Source organism: Acanthopagrus latus, chromosome 6, assembly GCF_904848185.1.
Source record: "Acanthopagrus latus isolate v.2019 chromosome 6, fAcaLat1.1, whole genome shotgun sequence".
Classification (NCBI taxonomy): Eukaryota; Metazoa; Chordata; class Actinopteri; order Spariformes; family Sparidae; genus Acanthopagrus; species Acanthopagrus latus.
Genome location: NC_051044.1, coordinates 19,493,392 through 19,512,083, shown reverse-complemented (window position 1 = coordinate 19,512,083; position 18,692 = coordinate 19,493,392). Strand labels below are relative to the sequence as shown.

Genomic DNA, 18,692 nt, shown 5'->3' with positions numbered 1-18,692 from the left:
CACCTTCAGTGCTTTCCTTTGAGTTGACGTCACAGCAGTTATCCCCTTTAGTCCACCACACAGTATTCATTTCACTTGATGTCAATATATTCGTTCCTCTTAGTGACTTCAGTGTATTCAGATCATCTCTTTTGGTCGACTTCACTGTCTTCATCTCATTTAGTGTTCGAACACTGTTCGAAACAGAACTGTTGTTGCAACCTACAATCAGTGGGGTATTTCTATAGTTTCAGCATGGGCAAAAAAATAAATGAATAAATAATTGATGAAATACTGTTAACTGATGGCTGCTGCAACATTTTCAAATGTTTAAATGAATGCTTTTGTTTCAGTGTATGCACTCACAGTGACTCAAGTTCTGAGACATGGATGTTGCCTGGAAAGGCTTATCAAGACATCCACACAATACGTTTTTTTTCTTTTTTAAATTAAAACTTATATTGTCTTAAGTTGTGGCTCTTATTTACTTTAATTACATGTTTATAAAAGTAGTAGTAATAGTCAGCTATGTGCTGATTACTGAGTCTGGCTAGAAGCAAAACAGGCAATTCAGCCATAGCTGCCATGTTCTTTTGTTTCTGTGTTCCAAAGACAGACAGCAACAGACACAAAATATAACAACTGCAGATGTTCAAGAACTCATCTAGAAAGAAGAAACTGAGCCAAACTTAAGACCACAATAATCCTCACATGAACAAACAGTAACAATTATTTAAACAAGTTTATTTTTTCAAACTCTAAATAAACAATGTCCATAAAAACAGTTCAATAACTTGGAATAAAATCAAGAGTAAGAAAGATGAAACAGCACACTGTAAAATTGAATTACAACAGGGACCAAGTGTATGTACAAAGCTGAGAGACTCAGTTTGGTGAGTAATCCTGCCAGAAAACCAACTAACATTTCTGCATGTTCAACAACCAAAAAGTGCCGTTTTAAAATCACTTCAAGATAAACTAGACCCACATTTTGAATTTCACTGTAAGGAAATTAACCTAAAAGAACAAACTTGCAATTTCCTGTTCTTTCAGTATGGATTGTTTTACATCAGCAGATGATGCTTGTTGTGTGACAACTTGTGCTGAGAGCCACACTCCATCTTTTATCTTGTTATTTGCACTATCCCAAAAACTTCTTCAATTATATTTTACTGTAACTACCATACTATCTGAATTTGGACATCCTAAAGTTGCCATCATGTTTAAGTTGGGAAATTTAAGGGCAGATAACTTAAACGTGTCTATCTGACCTGCACCGAGTCAGACGACCATCCCAATCACAAATAACATTTACATCAAAAATGGCAGCTGTACATAAATATGCAAAACAATTCTGTGGAAAATTACAGTTAAACATTCATAACTATTATAACATCATGGCTGAAATAACAGCAAGACTCTCGGGACATCTATCGTCTAGAAAGCTGGTTTTAGGTATTAACAAATATCCCCTATAAGATCCAACATATCCTGCAGGGTCCACTTTTTCTGTCCATTCCAGTGCGGGACATGGAGCAAGGCAAGGAGGTCCTTATTGCTTTGACATTGTTGACATTAAAAAAAGCCTGATGTTCTTCTCCACTCACAGTCTCAGATGAGGTATAGGCATGGTGACATCGCGAAAGAATCGGTGCACAAGGGCGTTTTTGGCAGACAACCTTTTGTTTGGGTCATAATTCAGCATTTCCTGCAAGGACAACAAAAGAAAAGAAGCCATACATTCAAACAATTTGTTTTAAGTAGGTTTTTCATGTAATTGATCATTTAGTCTATAAAATCTCAGAAAATATTAAAGATTGCTTTTTTAATCAAACAAGAGCCCAAAACTTAAACATAATCAATTTACTATCATGTACGATGAAAAAGCATAAAATCCCCACACTTAACATGCAGTGTTTTGGCTTGAAACCAATTCAATTTGCATGTTATTTGTCTGCAGTTCTGTCTCATATCCGTGGTGGAAAAGTACCACATTAAAAGTTAAAGTAAAACATTACTAGTGATGTTCTTAACGACTAAGATGCCTGACTCTTAAAACAAAAGTTCAAACTTTGACTCATTGACTAGTCTACAAGTAAGGAAACACTCAGAAAGAGCAAAAAATTGAGCACATATTAATCTATAAGGTAAAACAGATATAACATAATTTGTTAATTACATCTTGAAAGCAAAAGCAAACTAATGTCAACATAATGTGATGGATGTTTTATTTTGTTTTATTCATCAACTCTTGACTCTGAAGACGTGCCATTTCAGTGCAAATTGTGACAATATTAATCTAAATGTGTACATTGAATTTATGTGTATATTGACAATTTAGAGTCAACATTTAATCATCTAATTGACTAATCGTGAACATCCCAATAAAGCACTTGGAGATTGCGTACTACTGTCAGGGCTGTAAAGTTTACAGTTTAATTTATAATCTGAACCTCCTCAAAACAGAAAAGGTGGCAGACTATCATGGGACGTGTGTGTCTGATTTTATTCAATTTCGAATGAAGTGGTTCATGACAACATTCAAAACATTCATAGATTCACACTAAGACTATTTTAATAAATCTTATCTTTTTTTATCTTGCAGACTGACACAAAAATAATTGAACATATCAGACAGGAAATTAATGCTAAATGAAATGATAAATAAATGAAAGACAAATGTTCTTACTCCAAGCAGTTCTCTTCCATCCTCATCCAGAAGCGGTACCACTTTGGATAAGTCCTGCCGAGCCCACTTGGGGAAGGATGGTTTGTAGTCGGGCATTGATGTGACTCCTGGCCAGACAGTCTCATCCGGCGTGCCCAAGGTGCGGAAGATTCGGAATAACTGATCGATTTCAGAGTCGCCGGGGAACAAGGCCCTCCTTGTGATCTGTGCAAGAGTTGATTTTAAGGCAAGTCTGTTGGTTAGATGCTGTGTTTGATCCACTGTGCAGGCCTCGTTCAATCATAGTAAAGCTTATTGTTAAAGATTAAACTGAGTACATTACCATTTCCGCAAAGATGCACCCCAGACTCCAGATGTCGACAGCGGTGGAATAGTATTTACAGCCAAGGAGAATTTCTGGTGCTCTGTACCAAAGTGTTACCACCTAAGAAACATTGCAGAGGCAACATTGTGATTGGGAAAACACAAATATGAAGGTAAAAAATGTGCAAAATTGAGCTTTTACAAAACCCCTCTGAAAGAGCTTTGTTAGGTGACATACAGTGTGAGAAATAAAAACAGTAGCTAGTGGTGACAATACTGCAGCAGACAATGTTGTCAATGTTGACAGGGATGAAGAAGGTGGCTGTACACGTTACCTCATGCGTGTATGTGCGGACAGGCACCCCAAAAGCTCTTGCCAGGCCAAAGTCAGCGAGCTTGATCTCCCCCTGGGCATTGATGAGGAGGTTTTGGGGCTTCAGGTCTCGATGAAGAACCCTGTGAGAATGGCAGAAGGCCAGGCCTTGCAGCAGCTGGAAAAGATAACTCTACAAACACACAAAAAAACCCATGTACCCAGGTTTATTTTTGATTTTTTAAACATCATGGCATCCATGTTTTGCTAATATATCTGAGTCTTACCTTAACCAACGGCAGTGGGATACCGGTGACTGAGGAGGAGTCCATGAACTTTTTAAGATCCTGATGAAGGAACTCAAAAACAAGGTAGAGCTTGTTCTCTGTGTGGATGACATCCCGCAATCTGAAACATGTCAACAGGCATATGGCTTAAAAACTGACAGAAACAAGTAACACGAGAAAGCAGCAGGCAGAATTTAGCTCAGAGTTGTAACATCAGGCACTTACTTGACAATGTTTGGGTGGCTGAGTTCTTTGAGAAGTGAAATCTCTCTGATGGCAGTGCTTGGTACACCCTCAGTTTCCCTGTGTATAAAACACACTGCAATTAACCCCACTCCATTTTAGAGGTCAAGATAAAATCGTTAGTGTGAATTTGGCTGGCCACAAAACTCTTGTCGGGAAAACCTGGTGCTGTGATGGCCTTTTGCACAGTGTATATTTAAATTTAAATATATGTATGACTTTTTTTGGACTGTTGATATCCGAGATCACTTACTGCCATCCAATTACTTCTAATACTTATAAACATTTCATGTGAGATAGATAGATAGTAGGGTGACGTTCAGTGTTATTAAAGTCATAATTCAACAAGATACCTGAACTTTCAGAAGTATGAAGTCTGGGTATTTTTTAAAAACTCTGACCGTTTTGTATAATCAGATTTTTGTAGGTCAACAGGAGTGATGGGAGGAGACTACAACTAGATGCTAGCTGTCACACCCTGATGAAGTCATAAGCAGGCTAAATCTGTTTAATGACATTTTGAAGCTACACAAAAGCAACAGTTAGCTCCAACATCTTCGTCTCGGCTTCTCGTTGTGCCCAGATGTTACCCGACAACAATCATATGTTAACTTACGTCTCCAGCCTGATTTTCTTGAGAGCAACAGTTTCTCCGGTGACCTTGTTCTTGGCTTTGTAAACCACTCCATAGGTCCCTTCTCCTATCTTTTCCACCTTCTGAAACGTATCCATTATATTGGAGAAAGTAGGAACAGAAGGTGTGCTAGTTGTTTAGCTAGTTAGCAAGACTCGGCTCTTTGTGTGTGAGCTAACAACTGTTCGGTGGCAGACAGACGTTGACGAGCAGCGTGCAGACCGACATGTAATTAACTGCTCCTCCGGGCTGGTTCAAACCGTCCGGGCACAGCCTGAGGACCGCGGTCCTGACAAGGATGAGCTTTCTCGGGTCCAAACAGCTACAGCCTCCGGGCTCAGGTCATTTGTTAGCCTTGGTACCGATAGTATCCGTTGCTGTGTGGATTAGCGTGGCGCCTGCTCCTCTGTGGAAAACACTGAACCGACACAGCGGCGTTTCCCGCGTTAGCCTTGGAGCGCTCGTTTGTTGTGTTTAAGACACACCGACTGTTGTAGCCGGGTGGTGTTTCTCTGTTTTTTTTAATTAGCTCTTCAAAAGCGCTGTCATAGAGACATGTTGTTTTTGACACTGGTGAAGACAATCCAGTAAAGCGTTATTTAAAAAATGCTTCAGCTTAAATGGCTGATTTTCATCCCAGTGAGTTCCAGCCCCAAAGACGATGGTGTGCTGTCGGGATGACAAAAACAATACAACGAACCAACCTCTAGGGTCGCATAGCGAGATGACGGTGACGTTTTACGTAACTCGACGTCGGAGGCGGAAGCGGTAGCAATACATTTTTATGCAGGTTTTAGTTTTTATTTAGTAAAAGAGCAAAAAGACAAACTTTTTATACAAACAACAAGTGCATCCTCTAAAGTGAACATTCATTTTAGGTTAACATTTGTTATAAAAAAAAAAAAAGTACTTATTCAATTCAAATTTACAAACTGTAAGGCAACAATTACTAGATTTCCAGAGTGAACAGAAACACTAACACATACACAATGACACATATCATATAAAAAATAAAAAAATAAAATATTTATGTTAAAAAAAATATCATTATATGACAGGAAAAACATGCTCTGTTGTTTTAACATCACTTTTACAAGAGACACATTCATTGCTTTCAAAGCCAAATCTTAATCTTAAAAAATCGCTGAAAGAATGAAAATTGGAAATCCTTCCTTACCGTGTTGTGAAATTCTTTTGTTTGGGGTGGAACTGTGCATCTGAAGAACTTCTTTATCAATTCTGATACTGTTGATTTGTCAAAATTATTTGAAATGTTGTTTGTACTAGGCTGAGCAGGGTGTAATCATTTTTTGGAATAGATGTGAAATTGTTTGAGCACCTTCATCACAAACATTATTTCCATTTATAGAGAAGTAACTAAGCACATTTACTCAAGCTGCCTGCTCTACTTGAACATATTTTTGAGGCCCTTTAGTTGCCAGTTACTTTGCCAATTCAGATTTATGATTCAAACTATAATCAACAAATGCCTTATTAGGGAAAGATACAATATAATTGATCCCCAGGGCTTCTTTACCAGATGCAGCATTAAAGTGGTGTGTACATTAATGCACTAATTAAATATTAATAATTATAATTCAGTAATATAATAGCCTATACATTAATCTAAATAGACCACACTGCACAATGAGCACTTACTATACTTTTGGTACTTAAGGTACATTTTGATGCTTATGCCATCATTTTACTTGAGTAAAAGTTTGAATGCAGGACTTTCCCTAAACAGAATATTCCTATAGTTTTACTTAAGCAGAAGATCTAAGTTCTTCTTCCGCTTTTGGAGGTTAGAGGTCATTTACATGCTGTTTATCAAACATGTGAAACAGAATTCATGTCTTTACATTTTAACAGCCTTTGGATTCATGCAAAAGGAAATGAGTCAATAAAACAAGGCCTTGTAAATGCCTTTACAAGTTGAAACATCATGCATCATTTGATCACAATGTCATCTTTTATCTTGTCAAAATGTTTTCCAAAGGCAAACACAACCTTTGAAATACCTCAACTTATATAAAGACTGGCAGTTTTACCCATGTTTGAATGCTTTTTTGTTCCGAAATCATAGGATATGGTATGTTAGTAACTGTCAATGTAGTTAATGGCCTCATATTTCACATTGTACTGAGCAGGATGAAGGAGAAGCACATCTGCTCCCTCTAGTGGCAGTAGTTGTGCAACCCCTCACTAGTTCACAACAATGGTTTCCAATCTATTATGGCACTTGTTTCTCTCTCTCTCTATATATATATATATATATATTTTTGCATAAATTATATTCGCAGACCTTTTTATCGCATCAGACATTTTGCCTTGTCATAGCAGTGAAAGCACAATGTATTGTTGTCCATACCAATGTTATTAGTCCCACTTGTGTTTGACAAGTTAAACTGATCCTTTCATCTTTGACTGCACTTCCCACTGATCATATGTGTCCCCTCTTGTGATGGCTTTGTGTGGCTCCAGGAGTATGGCCGGATTATCCAGTTGGGGGACCCTGGAGCTGCTGGGCCCCTTAACCCCCTGTACCACATGCAAGAAACGTCCCAAGTCAGCCTCAAGCTGGGGACAATGTTGTTATCTGGTAACCATCTTACCCAAGTAAATCAAGCACTCATAAACAACCCATGTCATTATCATCGTCAACATCATCTTTATGAGATATATTACTGTTTTTCCTTTGATGACAAAACAAAATGATACCCTTTAAATGGACTTATGACACCAGAAATGTATTCAGATACTTTTTTCCCCTTCTATTTAGTTAAATCTTTTCTCTGACTTTTGAGTGGTAGTGCTCATGGTAATGATGAAATCCAATTACCAACAATCTAAAGAACTTAGTATTACTGGTGAAAAGGGAGTTAAGTTTGTTCATGAAGCTGTGTCAATGCACTGAGTGACTTCTGTTCCCTCTGTACCCATGAACTGATTTGACTGTCTGGTCTGATCTTGTACTGGCATTTCACTCACCGGATGGCCTTATTGATCTACCTTTGGGCCAATGGTAAAACACAGTCGACGTTTTCTGTGAGTTAGTGTTTGAAAACTAAAAGCGTATTAGTGTGTGTGACCGCAGGGAGCTGGCTCTTTCTTTGTGTCTTTTTTTATGTTTTTATGTGTGCTTAATTCTGCCCCCTCACACACTACCTTTAGTTATTCCTTTCTTTGATTTAATTCAGCTGAATTTATCATTTCAAATACATTTATTCAGGCTTGCTGTGAAGAAAACTACAAATAAACTGCTAATACAAGACTTCTGTGTGACACATTAAATAAATCCGGGAATATTCCTGGAAAGCAAGCAGATGTTCGACTATTTCCAATGACTGGCCCCATCTAAATACAACTCCCTTGATTCTTTGTTTATTCCAGGGATTCTCTAAACTTCAGGGACCGTGTTATTAAGATAGACCACATTGCAGACTAATGAGGAGAAACTAATGATCGACTATTTGTGGTATGTTAAGTCAGGTGCTCTGTGGGAAGGATTTATTTCCTCCTGAACTCTGCTGTTAGCACATGAGGGGTCACATGTAGTGCAGCCTGAGCAGCCTCACGGGCATGAGACAACACTACTGGGAAAACCACCAATCACCATGGTAGCACAGCCTGTAATGACTCTGTCATCACAGTCTACATATTTAATCACTTAATAATATGTTCTCTGTCGAACTTCATTTATCCATGTTATTCAAAGTTATTCAGTTATTGCCATATTATATATATTTTACAAAAATCAAAAAATAAGCCCAAAGGAAAGGGAAGAAAATCGAGCTCAAAAGTTGGTTTACAAAGAGAGAAATGAATGTAATGTAAATATCAAAAGCTATAATTAACCAATCCACTTTGTTTTATTTTATTGCCTTTTGTAACCCTATATTTTGCCCTATTATAGAATTATTATCATATCTTATATACTTATCATATAGGTATACACATTTTTTGACAGATATGCAACAAACAAAACTTGGCTTTACGATAGATGTTCCTACTGTAATGTATTTAATCACTGCTTTCCACTTCTACTTTTCTAGAACATGAGCTCAGGGAATCCGAATAACATAAATTATTCATTGAGATGAATCAGTGATATCATGTTTCAGGATTTACAGAAGTCATTTGGTCTGTGTTACTTGAAGATGCTAAATGCTTAATTAGACTACATGTGTCTCACATTTAATGAGAAAACACACGTAAAGTTTTATTTAGAAAATGTATTTAAGTTTTATTTAAAGAGCAGTGAAGTTCCACTGGGATTAAAAATCTATTTTCAAGAGATTCCCGGACAGCAGCACTGTTCAACCCAAAATCAAAAACACATTTTTCTTATTACCCGTAGTGCCTTTTATTGATCTAGATGGTTTTGACGCGACGCCTTCTCTGGACTACAGTGGAACTAGATGGCACTTGGCTTGTGGTGCTCAAAAAAAAAAAAAAAAAAAAAACCCAAAAGAAAATCATGACTTGCTGGTCTTGTGACTCATTTGCGTGCTAACTGCGCAACATAAGATAGCCACAATGCAACGGGGGGGTCGCCATCAATTTTTACATGCTGTGCTGTCAAAAATGAAATGGATCCTACGTGACACTGCTCTCAACAACTTCTGTGGATTATCTTGAGTAGCTGGGTCATGATTTCTGTAAGGAGACACTGCTGTTGAGTATTTCAGGTGTGTTTTTTAGAGTGCCATCTTGGTCTATTATATTCAAAAGAAGGGAGACGTCTCTACAACCAATATATCTCCCAAATTGGGAAACTTGCACTAAAATCAACAGATAGATAAATAGTATTAATTAGTATTAATTAATGGCTTATTTATGATCGCTTTATGGACATATGGCTCTGTCCGTATCTAACATTGAGCATAAATGAGCTTTAAGAGGGGGAAAAAAATACGTCTTTCCGATTTTGGGGTGAACTGTTCCTTTAAAGTGAAAACAAGGAAGAAATTACTGGGGCATAAAAATTCAAGAGCATTCAGCGACATTCAAAACATCCACAACCAGCTGTTGTTCCAAGTCATACAGAGTCACTTTTAATTCATCCAGTGAGACCAGCTCAGCTTTTGTTACTGATTCCAAAGAAAGCAGCATACTGAAACACTATTTTACAACTTCAGTACGGACTTTTAGAAACAGTAAGTATAAATAAATACATAAAAAAAACACAACTTCACAGCCAATAATGTGACACTTATTATATACACTACTATATACACTATATACAATACTTATTATACACTAATTGGAGAGAAATCTGAGTTTATAATTCACTTCCAGTATCAGCTCCCCCCTCTAAATGCCTTCCTGTCTTCATCTGAATGAAACTTTGGATCACGAAGGAGGAAGTGCCTCATAAACTGAGCACGGGTGTGTCTGCGTTGCTGCAAACACAGATTCTTAGAGCTGCCGCAGCCTGAGGTGGACAGCAGGATGCAGGGGGAATGGCCAAGGAAACAAAAGGATGCTATTGATTTTCCATCCACACACGCATCTTGTGATGCCCATGCACACATAGCTCTAAGGTCATACGTCAAAATGCAGTCATGACTTGAGCTTTGCTCACAGTTCTCACTGCTCTAAAACAGGAGTCACGTACAACCTTTTCATTTTACACTGTTCAGAAAGCTTTCATTGATTTTACAATGATGCACTTAGAAAATATCGTCCTACTTGAGGGATGCCTGTGTTTGTGTTTATTTGAATTATTAACATGCATTATAAACATCCCAGCTTCAGCATTAAATTACTGTACAAATTCCCAAGCTCTTTATGGGAGATACTGCATTTCTGATAACAGAAAAAGGTAAATATTTCGACTTGAATGTTGTTCTTCAAATGTAGCAAAACCATTGTGAGCTCAGGTGAGAACATAAAATATAATACAATTAAGATAACAAGATAAAAAGCTGCTAGTTAACAGTCACAGTTTTTGTAAAATGTAACAATAATGAACACACAGTGCTCATGTCTGTTCTTACAGTTTCAGAGGGGGTGGTGCCAGTTTGCAGACTCCCAGTGATGTCAGAGGTGAGAAGAAACTTTATGGTAATTCATGTCCGAGGCCCTCTTAAAGAGAGTGAGGAGACATTTCTGAAGTCTCTCTGGAAGTTGTGTTGGGGTTTGGGACTGCTAGGTGAGGATCGGGGCTCAGAGAGAGGAGACACACAAACTAATACAGGATGGCCACTCTGTCACTGGTGCTGCTGCTGGTTTTGGCTTTGACGTCTGTCACTGCAATAAGTGAGTACATCAACAATACGATTTAATCCCCAGGTGGTTTTATGTTTGTTTTCCAGGAAGAAAATCAGATCAGTGTAGTAACAAGGCAAAAATAGATACATGATTTACTTCCTCGGTAGTGCCACGTTTTTTTTTTATTTGTTTGTTTGGTTTTTTTTTGTTATCACAGTTCTGCAATCCAAAAAGTGAATTTATTTTACATCTCATTTAACACAAAATATCTAAAACCAGATACTGCAAATTAATGAAGTGAATTTATTCTAATCCAATTGTTTTCTACAATTGTTTGTTTAAGAAAAAACATTTTTGAAAGTTCAGCATGAGTCTTCATTATAAGTTAAATGAGTTTTTATTGTGTGTGATGTAAGGCCTTTGTAGCAACACAGTTTAGCAGCAGGGAGAGTGATTCATTTTAATTTCTATGACTAATGAAGATCAACATTTCAATCTGTTCCCACCAATTAAGAGCTTATGTCTGAATCTTTGTTTGGGCTACAGATTGAACAGCGAATGGACTGATGTGTGATTTTACGCTTATTTAATGCTGACAAGCTTCACACTCACTTTTACACAAACTTTTACACGCCTATACGTCACGCTGTGACTCCGATTCTTATGCCAATTTGCATCCACGACTAAGAACCTTAAATGTTTCCAGGGTTGTGTGCTTAATTTCAGAAGACTGTAACCCCTAAACTTTTCTTTTCATACTTGGGAATTTGAAAATAATCTGTCATGTTAGTGTGAGCAGATTAAATACAATAACATTTTCACACACACTTATCACAAGCTAAGAGAAAACCCAGTGAGTCAGTTAGCTGGCATCCCTCATTCCTCTCACTGGGATTACTGATGCTGCTGCTCAGCTGATAGTCACATGAAAGGGATTGAGGGGGATTGCAGGTCGTGTGACTCCCACCGCCAAGAACCCCGACACTCCTCACCCCTCCCCGACACAACAAATATAAACCTGCTCTCATTTACATAAGCAGCTCTAAAATTATGTGCTTGATTTTCAGGATTTTTAAGTTGTGCCTCTCTTAAAAAGCCTACATAAATTTAACTCTACTGAAATATGTAGTCAAGGCTAACCCTTACCCACAAAAATGTATTTTTCCAGCTGTTTCACTGGAAACTGGTGGATTTTGTTGGTTGTTGATGAGAATAACATGAGTTTCATGATTTGGCTTCTTTTCCTTAAGAGTCTGTGATATTTCTTCCAGAGCCAAGAAGTCAGTTCACACGTTACCGCTCGTGGAACTCACGGATGTATCCGGTGTGGAAAGATGGAGACTCTAGATTCAGGAACTGTTGGTCTGGTGAGGGTCGTTTCCTCTATTTCCACAAAAAAAAACCAAAAAAAAAACCCTCAGAAAACAGAAAAGTTATACGATGTTTCCTACCAATAGTTCTAATGATGTTGAATTGTGTGTCATCGTCTTTTCAGGTGGTGAAGTAAGTTTTGATCTGAAAAATGATGGACCCACCCTGACCGGAGCGAGAGCAACCTTCTCCATTAATCTGAATTTCCCACCAAACCAGACAGTGCTCTCTGATGGGCAGGTCGTCTGGTCCCAAAACTGCACCGTCAACGGTAAGATGAACTTTCCAGTAATAGAAAAAAACACTGTGGAGGCACAAAAAGTTCATGTACAATAGTTCGTCTTGTCTCATTTAACTTTCAAAAGCAACAACAAGCAGCTGAACATTTGTTGCTGCTGTTAATTACCAGATAGGCACATTGACAATTTATTATAATTAATGAACTAATGTGATTTTCTTCTAGTTTCATTATGTTAGGACAAAATACAAATTATTCTCAATTTCTTTCCACTGTGTTGCCTCATATTGATATACAGAATGACATTTTTGTGGTGATACTGGCAGAGAACCAGTTTCAAATCCATAAAAATGGAATTAAAATATTTATTGGGAATCCCAAATTCTCACAAATGCCTCTTGAGTGATAATGCCTCTTGATCTCAATCTACTCCCATCAATCCAGAGGGATATTGACATTGTGCCAAAATTAAAAGACAGCAATTACTAAGTAATGGGACTGCTACAGTTTAATTGATCACATATCTATCATTGCTATTGATGAATGATCTCCTCTTTTCCAGGTCGACAGTACCAGGAAGGTCAGGCTGTGTATCCCGACCAGGGCATTGAGCGGACTGGAGTCTTCCCTGATGGCACACCATTCACCAGGAACCAGAACAAGAAGTCCCACTATGTGTTTGTGTGGAAGACATGGGGTAAAGATTTAATAACAATTAGTGTGTAACGTCATTGTGCTTCAGTGCTCTGCAATTGTTAAAGAAAACTCCAAGTGATCACAAAAGGGATCAATGAATGGGTTGTAAAAGAATAAAGGGGAGGTTTTATCCTCCAGCCAGGGATTTTTAAGTTAAACATTCACCTTTGACATCTCAAGACACTGTAACAGAAAACACGTTTTGGATTTAAAGGGGGAATATCCGCATCCTAACCAGCTAGCCGCGGCCATGCCGTCTTGTGTTACCGCCTTGTACCGCAGGAGGTGATAGTCTGATAGGCCCCAGTAGTTTCAGCTGAGGTGTGAAATAGCCGCATATTCACTACGTAGTCTGATAAGAAAAACAAAACAAGCTAAAAAAATGCCATGAATCAAGATATTTTTACATCTATTTTCCTCATTAAACAGATAAATAAAATCTTACACCCTATAAATTCAGCTTTCTCTCTTCTACCAAACTAAGACAAGTTTAAATACCTTGTAAACTCATGGTGAAACACACTTTGCTCAAAATCTAAATAAAAATCCAAACAGTCTTGGATTGTCTTTCCATAATCTTCTCTGGTTTGGCTGAAATAAATCAACAATTCACAGAGTAAGATGTGAAAATATCCGGGCTTGACACAACACTTAAACTGCTGCTGATGCCCGACTCTGTCACTCCTCTGCCGCTTCATGTGTCTCCCATCCTCACCTCTCAGTGAGACTTCAGACAGCTATTAGGGCCACTTCGTTAAAAGCAACCAACCAGCTCAGAGTTTATTATCGCAAATTCACACATATCCACTGAATTCATTCAGTGTTGCTGTGATTAAACCACTCTAAGTAATCACAATGTTGCTCTATTGAAGGACGTTACTGGCAGGTGGCAGATGGACCCTCCTCCTCCCTCTCTATCGGTACAGACAACGTCCCACTGGGCTCCTACAACATGGAGCTAGTCATCTATCACTGCCGTGGCAAAGACAAGTTCATCCCTCTTGGCTACGCCTCCACAGTCTTCGCCATCACAGGTGACCGGTCAAACTTAAAGGAAGATAATTCTACAGCATTTCTATCTCTTTAACAGCTGTCATCCTAACCGCTCTTCAACTTGTGCTCCATCATTAGACCAGGTTCCCTTCACCATATCCCTCGCCCAAGTCAATGATGTGAACCAGGATGACCAGAACTTCATCCAGAACCGAGCCATTGCTTTTAGTGTCAAGCTCCATGACCCCAGCCAGTATCTTAGCAACGCCGACATCAGCTACAGCTGGGACTTTGGTGACAGCACTGGTACTCTGATCTCCAGAGACCTCTCTGTCACACACACATACCTCGCCACCGGGACCTTCAAACCTCAGGTGGTCGTCATGGCTAGCATCCCCAATGGCTGTGGGAACCCCACTGCTGGTGAGATTTGAGCTAATCATTGTCTTGTCTTCACTTTTATACATATATATCGTCCTATAAGATTTCTAAACTAAGTGGAGCTCGGCTGTTTTAAACTTTTCTTTCAGTTGTTCCTATCGATGCCTCTGCTGCTCCAGCAGTAGTCGTGATTGACTCAACCCCAGCAGCTGCACCAGCAGAGGGAGGAGATGCAATTGCTCTGGATGTTCCTGCTTCTGATGCCACTCCAGCTGAGGAAGCCACAAACGCAGAAGATGGAGAAGCAGCCGTTGATACAGACACAGAGGCAGTTGAGGTTGCTTCAGTAGCACCTGCAGTAGTCGACGCAGCTGTTGTTCCAGAGGAGGATACTGCTGCCCCAGCTGTAGAAGCAGATGTCGCTGCAGAGGACACAGATGCAGCAGCAGCAGCAGCAGCAGCAGCAGCAGCAGCAGCAGCAGCAGGTGAGGTGGCGGCTGCTGCTTCTGTCGCACCTGCAGCTGAAGATGCTGCAGATGCTGATGCAGCTGCTGCAGATGAGACCGCAGTGGTTACAGATGCAGCCGAAGAAAATGTGCCTGTGATTGACGCTGCTGCTTCCGTTGCCCCTGTTGCAGAGGGAGAAGAAGCGGCAGGTGAGGTCACTGACACCGCCACTGTTGCCCCTGTGGCAGAAGGAGCTGCAGAGGAAGAAGCTGATGTTGTGGCTGCTGATGTTGCTGCTGATGCTGTTGAAGCGACTGCTGCTGCGGAGGCTGCTGCTGTTGATGCTGCTGATGCTGTTGAAGCTACTGCTGCTGCGGAGGCTGCTGCTGCTGATGCTGTTGAAGCTGTTGAAGCTACTGCTGCTGCAGAGGCTGCTGCTGCTGCTGAAGCTGTTGAACCTACTGCTGCTGCCGATAATGCTGTAGCTGATAATGTTGCTGATGCTGTTGATGCTGCTGCAGAGGTAGTCCAAGCTGTAACAGAAGCCCCTGCTGAAAACGTTGTAGCCCCTGCAGCCACTGAGACCACAACTGTAGAGGAGGCAGCTGCAGCTGATACCGAGGCCGAAGTTCAGGCAACTGAGAATGATGTTGCAGCTACTGCAGGTGAGTATTTACTGTCAACTGAAATAATCATACACGCAATTAAGATAGCTCTTGAAAAAAAAAAGTCTCTTGTGTTTTTTGCAGAGCAACCAGCAGGTGAAGAGGAGGTTGTTCCAGCTGAAGGTGAAGTTCAAGCAGAAGTGGAAACAGATCCGGCACAGGTTCCCCTCATTGTGGCCAAAAGACAAGCACCAGAGCTGACGGCTGATTGCATGGTTTACCGTTACGGCTCCCTCGCCACCTCTGTGGATGTTGTTCGTAAGTCCATAAAGCTTCTTTGACTCCAGCAGTTTAAACCTTAATGGTTATTTTATTCTTTAACTGAAACCTTATGATTTTTATTGTTAAAATCTGTCTGTCTGCCTCTTTAAATCCTGCAGAGGGTATTGAAAGTGTGGAGATTGTGCAGATGGCCAACGTTGTTTCAATGGCTACAGAGTTGGATCAGAATGCCGTGGACGTCACCATTAGCTGTCAGGGAAGGTGAGTAGTACCAATCATCAAAAACACAAGCTATTTGGAGGTTGGAACAGTTTAACCTAATTATCTCAGTCTAGAAAACACAACACAAGTAAATTGTTCTCCTTCAAACTTTAGGCTAATCAGTAATGTCTCTTCAGAATTCGGTGAGGTTGCGCTATAACCATCAGCCAGATGAAGAAAACTAAAAGTCTAAACTATTGGTAAACTTATGATTATTGATTGTTAAGGCATCTTCAATAATCAAGCTACTGATTACAAAACAACCTAAAAAAAGATACAAGACCTGATGCAACCCTATTTTGATTTCATGACTTCAAAAGACATACAGTAGTTGCAATCTCTGGTGTCACAAAATGGGTTTAAACTTTGTGCTAGTTCATCTATTCAGTATTATCATCCTAGTGCACATGTATAGACAAAAAGAAAAAAACCCGACTCGGGGTCAAGAGGTTCGCTGACTGTTCAGCACATTAGGAGTGTATTGATTTGGGCTTGGGTTTATGACAGGAATTTATCCACTTATGGTTGTTCTCTTTATAACTCTGTCTCTGGATCTTCCCTATCCTCCCCTCAGTCTGCCCAGTGAGGTCTGCACAGTCATTTCTGATGCTGACTGTATCACACCGGTGGAAACAGTCTGTAGCGCCGCCACACCTTCTCCAGACTGTCAAATGATCCTTCGTCAGTTCTTCAATGACTCCGGAGTGTTTTGCATCAATGTCTCACTGACCAATGATGTTAGTCTTGCTGTGGCAAGTGCCAGAGTCAGTGTGACAGTAGGTGGGTGAAAAAAAATAATTAATAACCACTAAAGTATTAAATATATAGACTAGTATCTAATTTGTATATTGTGCTACAATTTCAGCCTCCGGTGGCACCCCAGCTGGAACAGCAGCCACAGTCCTGGGTGTTATGGCCCTCGCCTGTGTTGTCTGTTGTATTGGTTTGATGTACAGGTGAGTTCCTAATGTATTAGCCTGGTTTATCTTGGGTCCAAAATGACTACAACATTACAAAACAAATAAAAAAATAAAAAAATAAAAAAAGATGCACAAACCTAATAAATAAAAATAAAAGTTGCCAGTAAAAATATTGTTTATCATGGTTTACTGTTGTAAAAGATTCCTCCTATTATATTTTGACCTAATTTTAATGCAGGTCTTTTAGACATTTCTCACATGGGATTGTTTCACCTGTAGGCTAACAGCAGGAAAAGCACAGGTGATAACATCGATGGTGACTAAATTCACTGTAGGTGTGTCAGTAAGCCAGCATGCACAATATCAAGAAGCTATAGATAGAGTAAGGGTCCCGGGAATGATCCCTGTGGAATGCAGAAACAGCCTGCTCAGTCATTAGCGTCTGCTTAACTTTGCTTTTAACTAACATCAGGATGACAATGACAATGTTCACACGCTGATGTTTAGCAGGTAATATTTATCATGTTTAGGAGGTTTATTACAGGTTGTTAGCATGCTAACATTTTTGAATAGTTGCTGAACGAAACGTACAACTTACAATTCATCTTGATGGGGACTTGGATGTGGGTATCAAGTTAATTTAATACAATCCAACCATTGTTATCAAACTTCAATCCTCATGGTGGCCCCAGAGGAGACGTCAGAAGATCAGTAGGATTCCACCTCTGGGCAACATGGATGTCTGTGCAAAAGTTAATGACAATCCATCTAATTGTTGACATATTCAAGTCTGCGCTAAAGTAATGCACCAACCAACAGATAGACACACTGCCAATGGTAATTTCTGGTTCTACAAACCAAGATGGCTATAATGCTACAAAACTCAAGGCTTCAAAATAGTGACCCATAACCTACTTGGTTACAAAAGCAGGTGTGTATTTGTAATATTACCTCACTCTAATAGGACCTTAGAGAAATATAATGTAACTGAGAGTGACCCTATCTTTCCTCTTGTTTATAGTTTTGTTTATTTCTCTTTAAGTTTTTGTTGGATGTTGATAGATGTTTTGGCTTTTATTTCATGCTTTATAAAAACAACATAAGTAAATCTGTCATCCTCACCTGTCTCCCTTGTTGCATGTTTCTTATTAGGCGCTTCAAGCAGTACCAGCCACTAAGAGAAGACGGTGTTGACAGTAATGGAGGTGGCTCAGCGGTAACATCAGTGCCTTTGTTGTTGTGGAACTTGCTGAGCCGACAGTCACCAGGAGAAAGTCGTCCATTGCTTCAGGGGAGGATTGTGTGAATTTCATCATCAGTCTAACATGTACAGCACTCGCTATAATAATGCCTTTATACACACAGTAATTTAACTGTAGCAATAATGTAACTCCCAGTCAATGTATGGGAACAGAACTAAGTGTACCAAGTTAAGTGACCAGCCCCATGTACAACAACATTTGTAGAAATGGAAAGGAGTCAAGTGTAAAAATGTTAAAGCATTTGTAGAGGAAAGTGATATTTATTTTGACCTACAGTATTTTTTATTAATTGGAACTAATGCTTATTCTTTTTTTGTGGCCTTCTTACACTAAACTAATTGGAAAATTGATGTAAGCACATTTTCATTCAATTTCTTTACAATGTAATTTAAATCACTTATATCACACAAGATTATTTTGTTTGCTACCCCAAAATGAATAAAATGAAACTTTATCACCATCACTTTTGTTGTTCCCTGTTTATTTCCTTATCATTTGCATGTGATGCTAATTTGATTTCATGCCCTAACCAATTAAAGACTGCATGGAAGTGGAAATTTTCATTCTTATCA

The 18,692-nt window shown here is 39.2% G+C and overlaps 2 protein-coding genes across 2 annotated transcripts; one reads left to right on the top strand and one right to left on the bottom strand.

The window, feature by feature from the left end:
- Positions 1 to 702: 702 nt before the first annotated feature.
- cdk2 (cyclin-dependent kinase 2) lies at positions 703 to 5,077 on the bottom strand. The gene is made up of 7 exons (XM_037102205.1): positions 4,431 to 5,077; positions 3,797 to 3,874; positions 3,572 to 3,692; positions 3,307 to 3,477; positions 2,991 to 3,092; positions 2,669 to 2,872; positions 703 to 1,687 (listed from the first exon to the last, which is right to left on the bottom strand). The coding sequence occupies exons 1-7, from the start codon at positions 4,544 to 4,546 to the stop codon at positions 1,583 to 1,585; spliced, it is 897 nt and encodes a 298-aa protein (XP_036958100.1). The 5' UTR covers positions 4,547 to 5,077; the 3' UTR covers positions 703 to 1,582.
- Positions 5,078 to 7,045: 1,968 nt separating this feature from the next.
- pmela (premelanosome protein a) lies at positions 7,046 to 18,541 on the top strand. Its single transcript, XM_037102544.1, has 14 exons — positions 7,046 to 7,067; positions 10,453 to 10,499; positions 11,936 to 12,031; positions 12,160 to 12,306; positions 12,836 to 12,970; positions 13,842 to 14,003; positions 14,101 to 14,385; positions 14,493 to 14,999; positions 15,357 to 15,455; positions 15,540 to 15,713; positions 15,836 to 15,938; positions 16,513 to 16,718; positions 16,804 to 16,894; positions 18,011 to 18,541. Exons 3-14 carry the CDS (start codon positions 11,980 to 11,982, stop codon positions 18,162 to 18,164), a joined length of 2,115 nt encoding a protein of 704 aa, XP_036958439.1. The 5' UTR covers positions 7,046 to 7,067; positions 10,453 to 10,499; positions 11,936 to 11,979; the 3' UTR covers positions 18,165 to 18,541.
- The last annotated feature ends 151 nt before the right edge of the window (positions 18,542 to 18,692 follow it).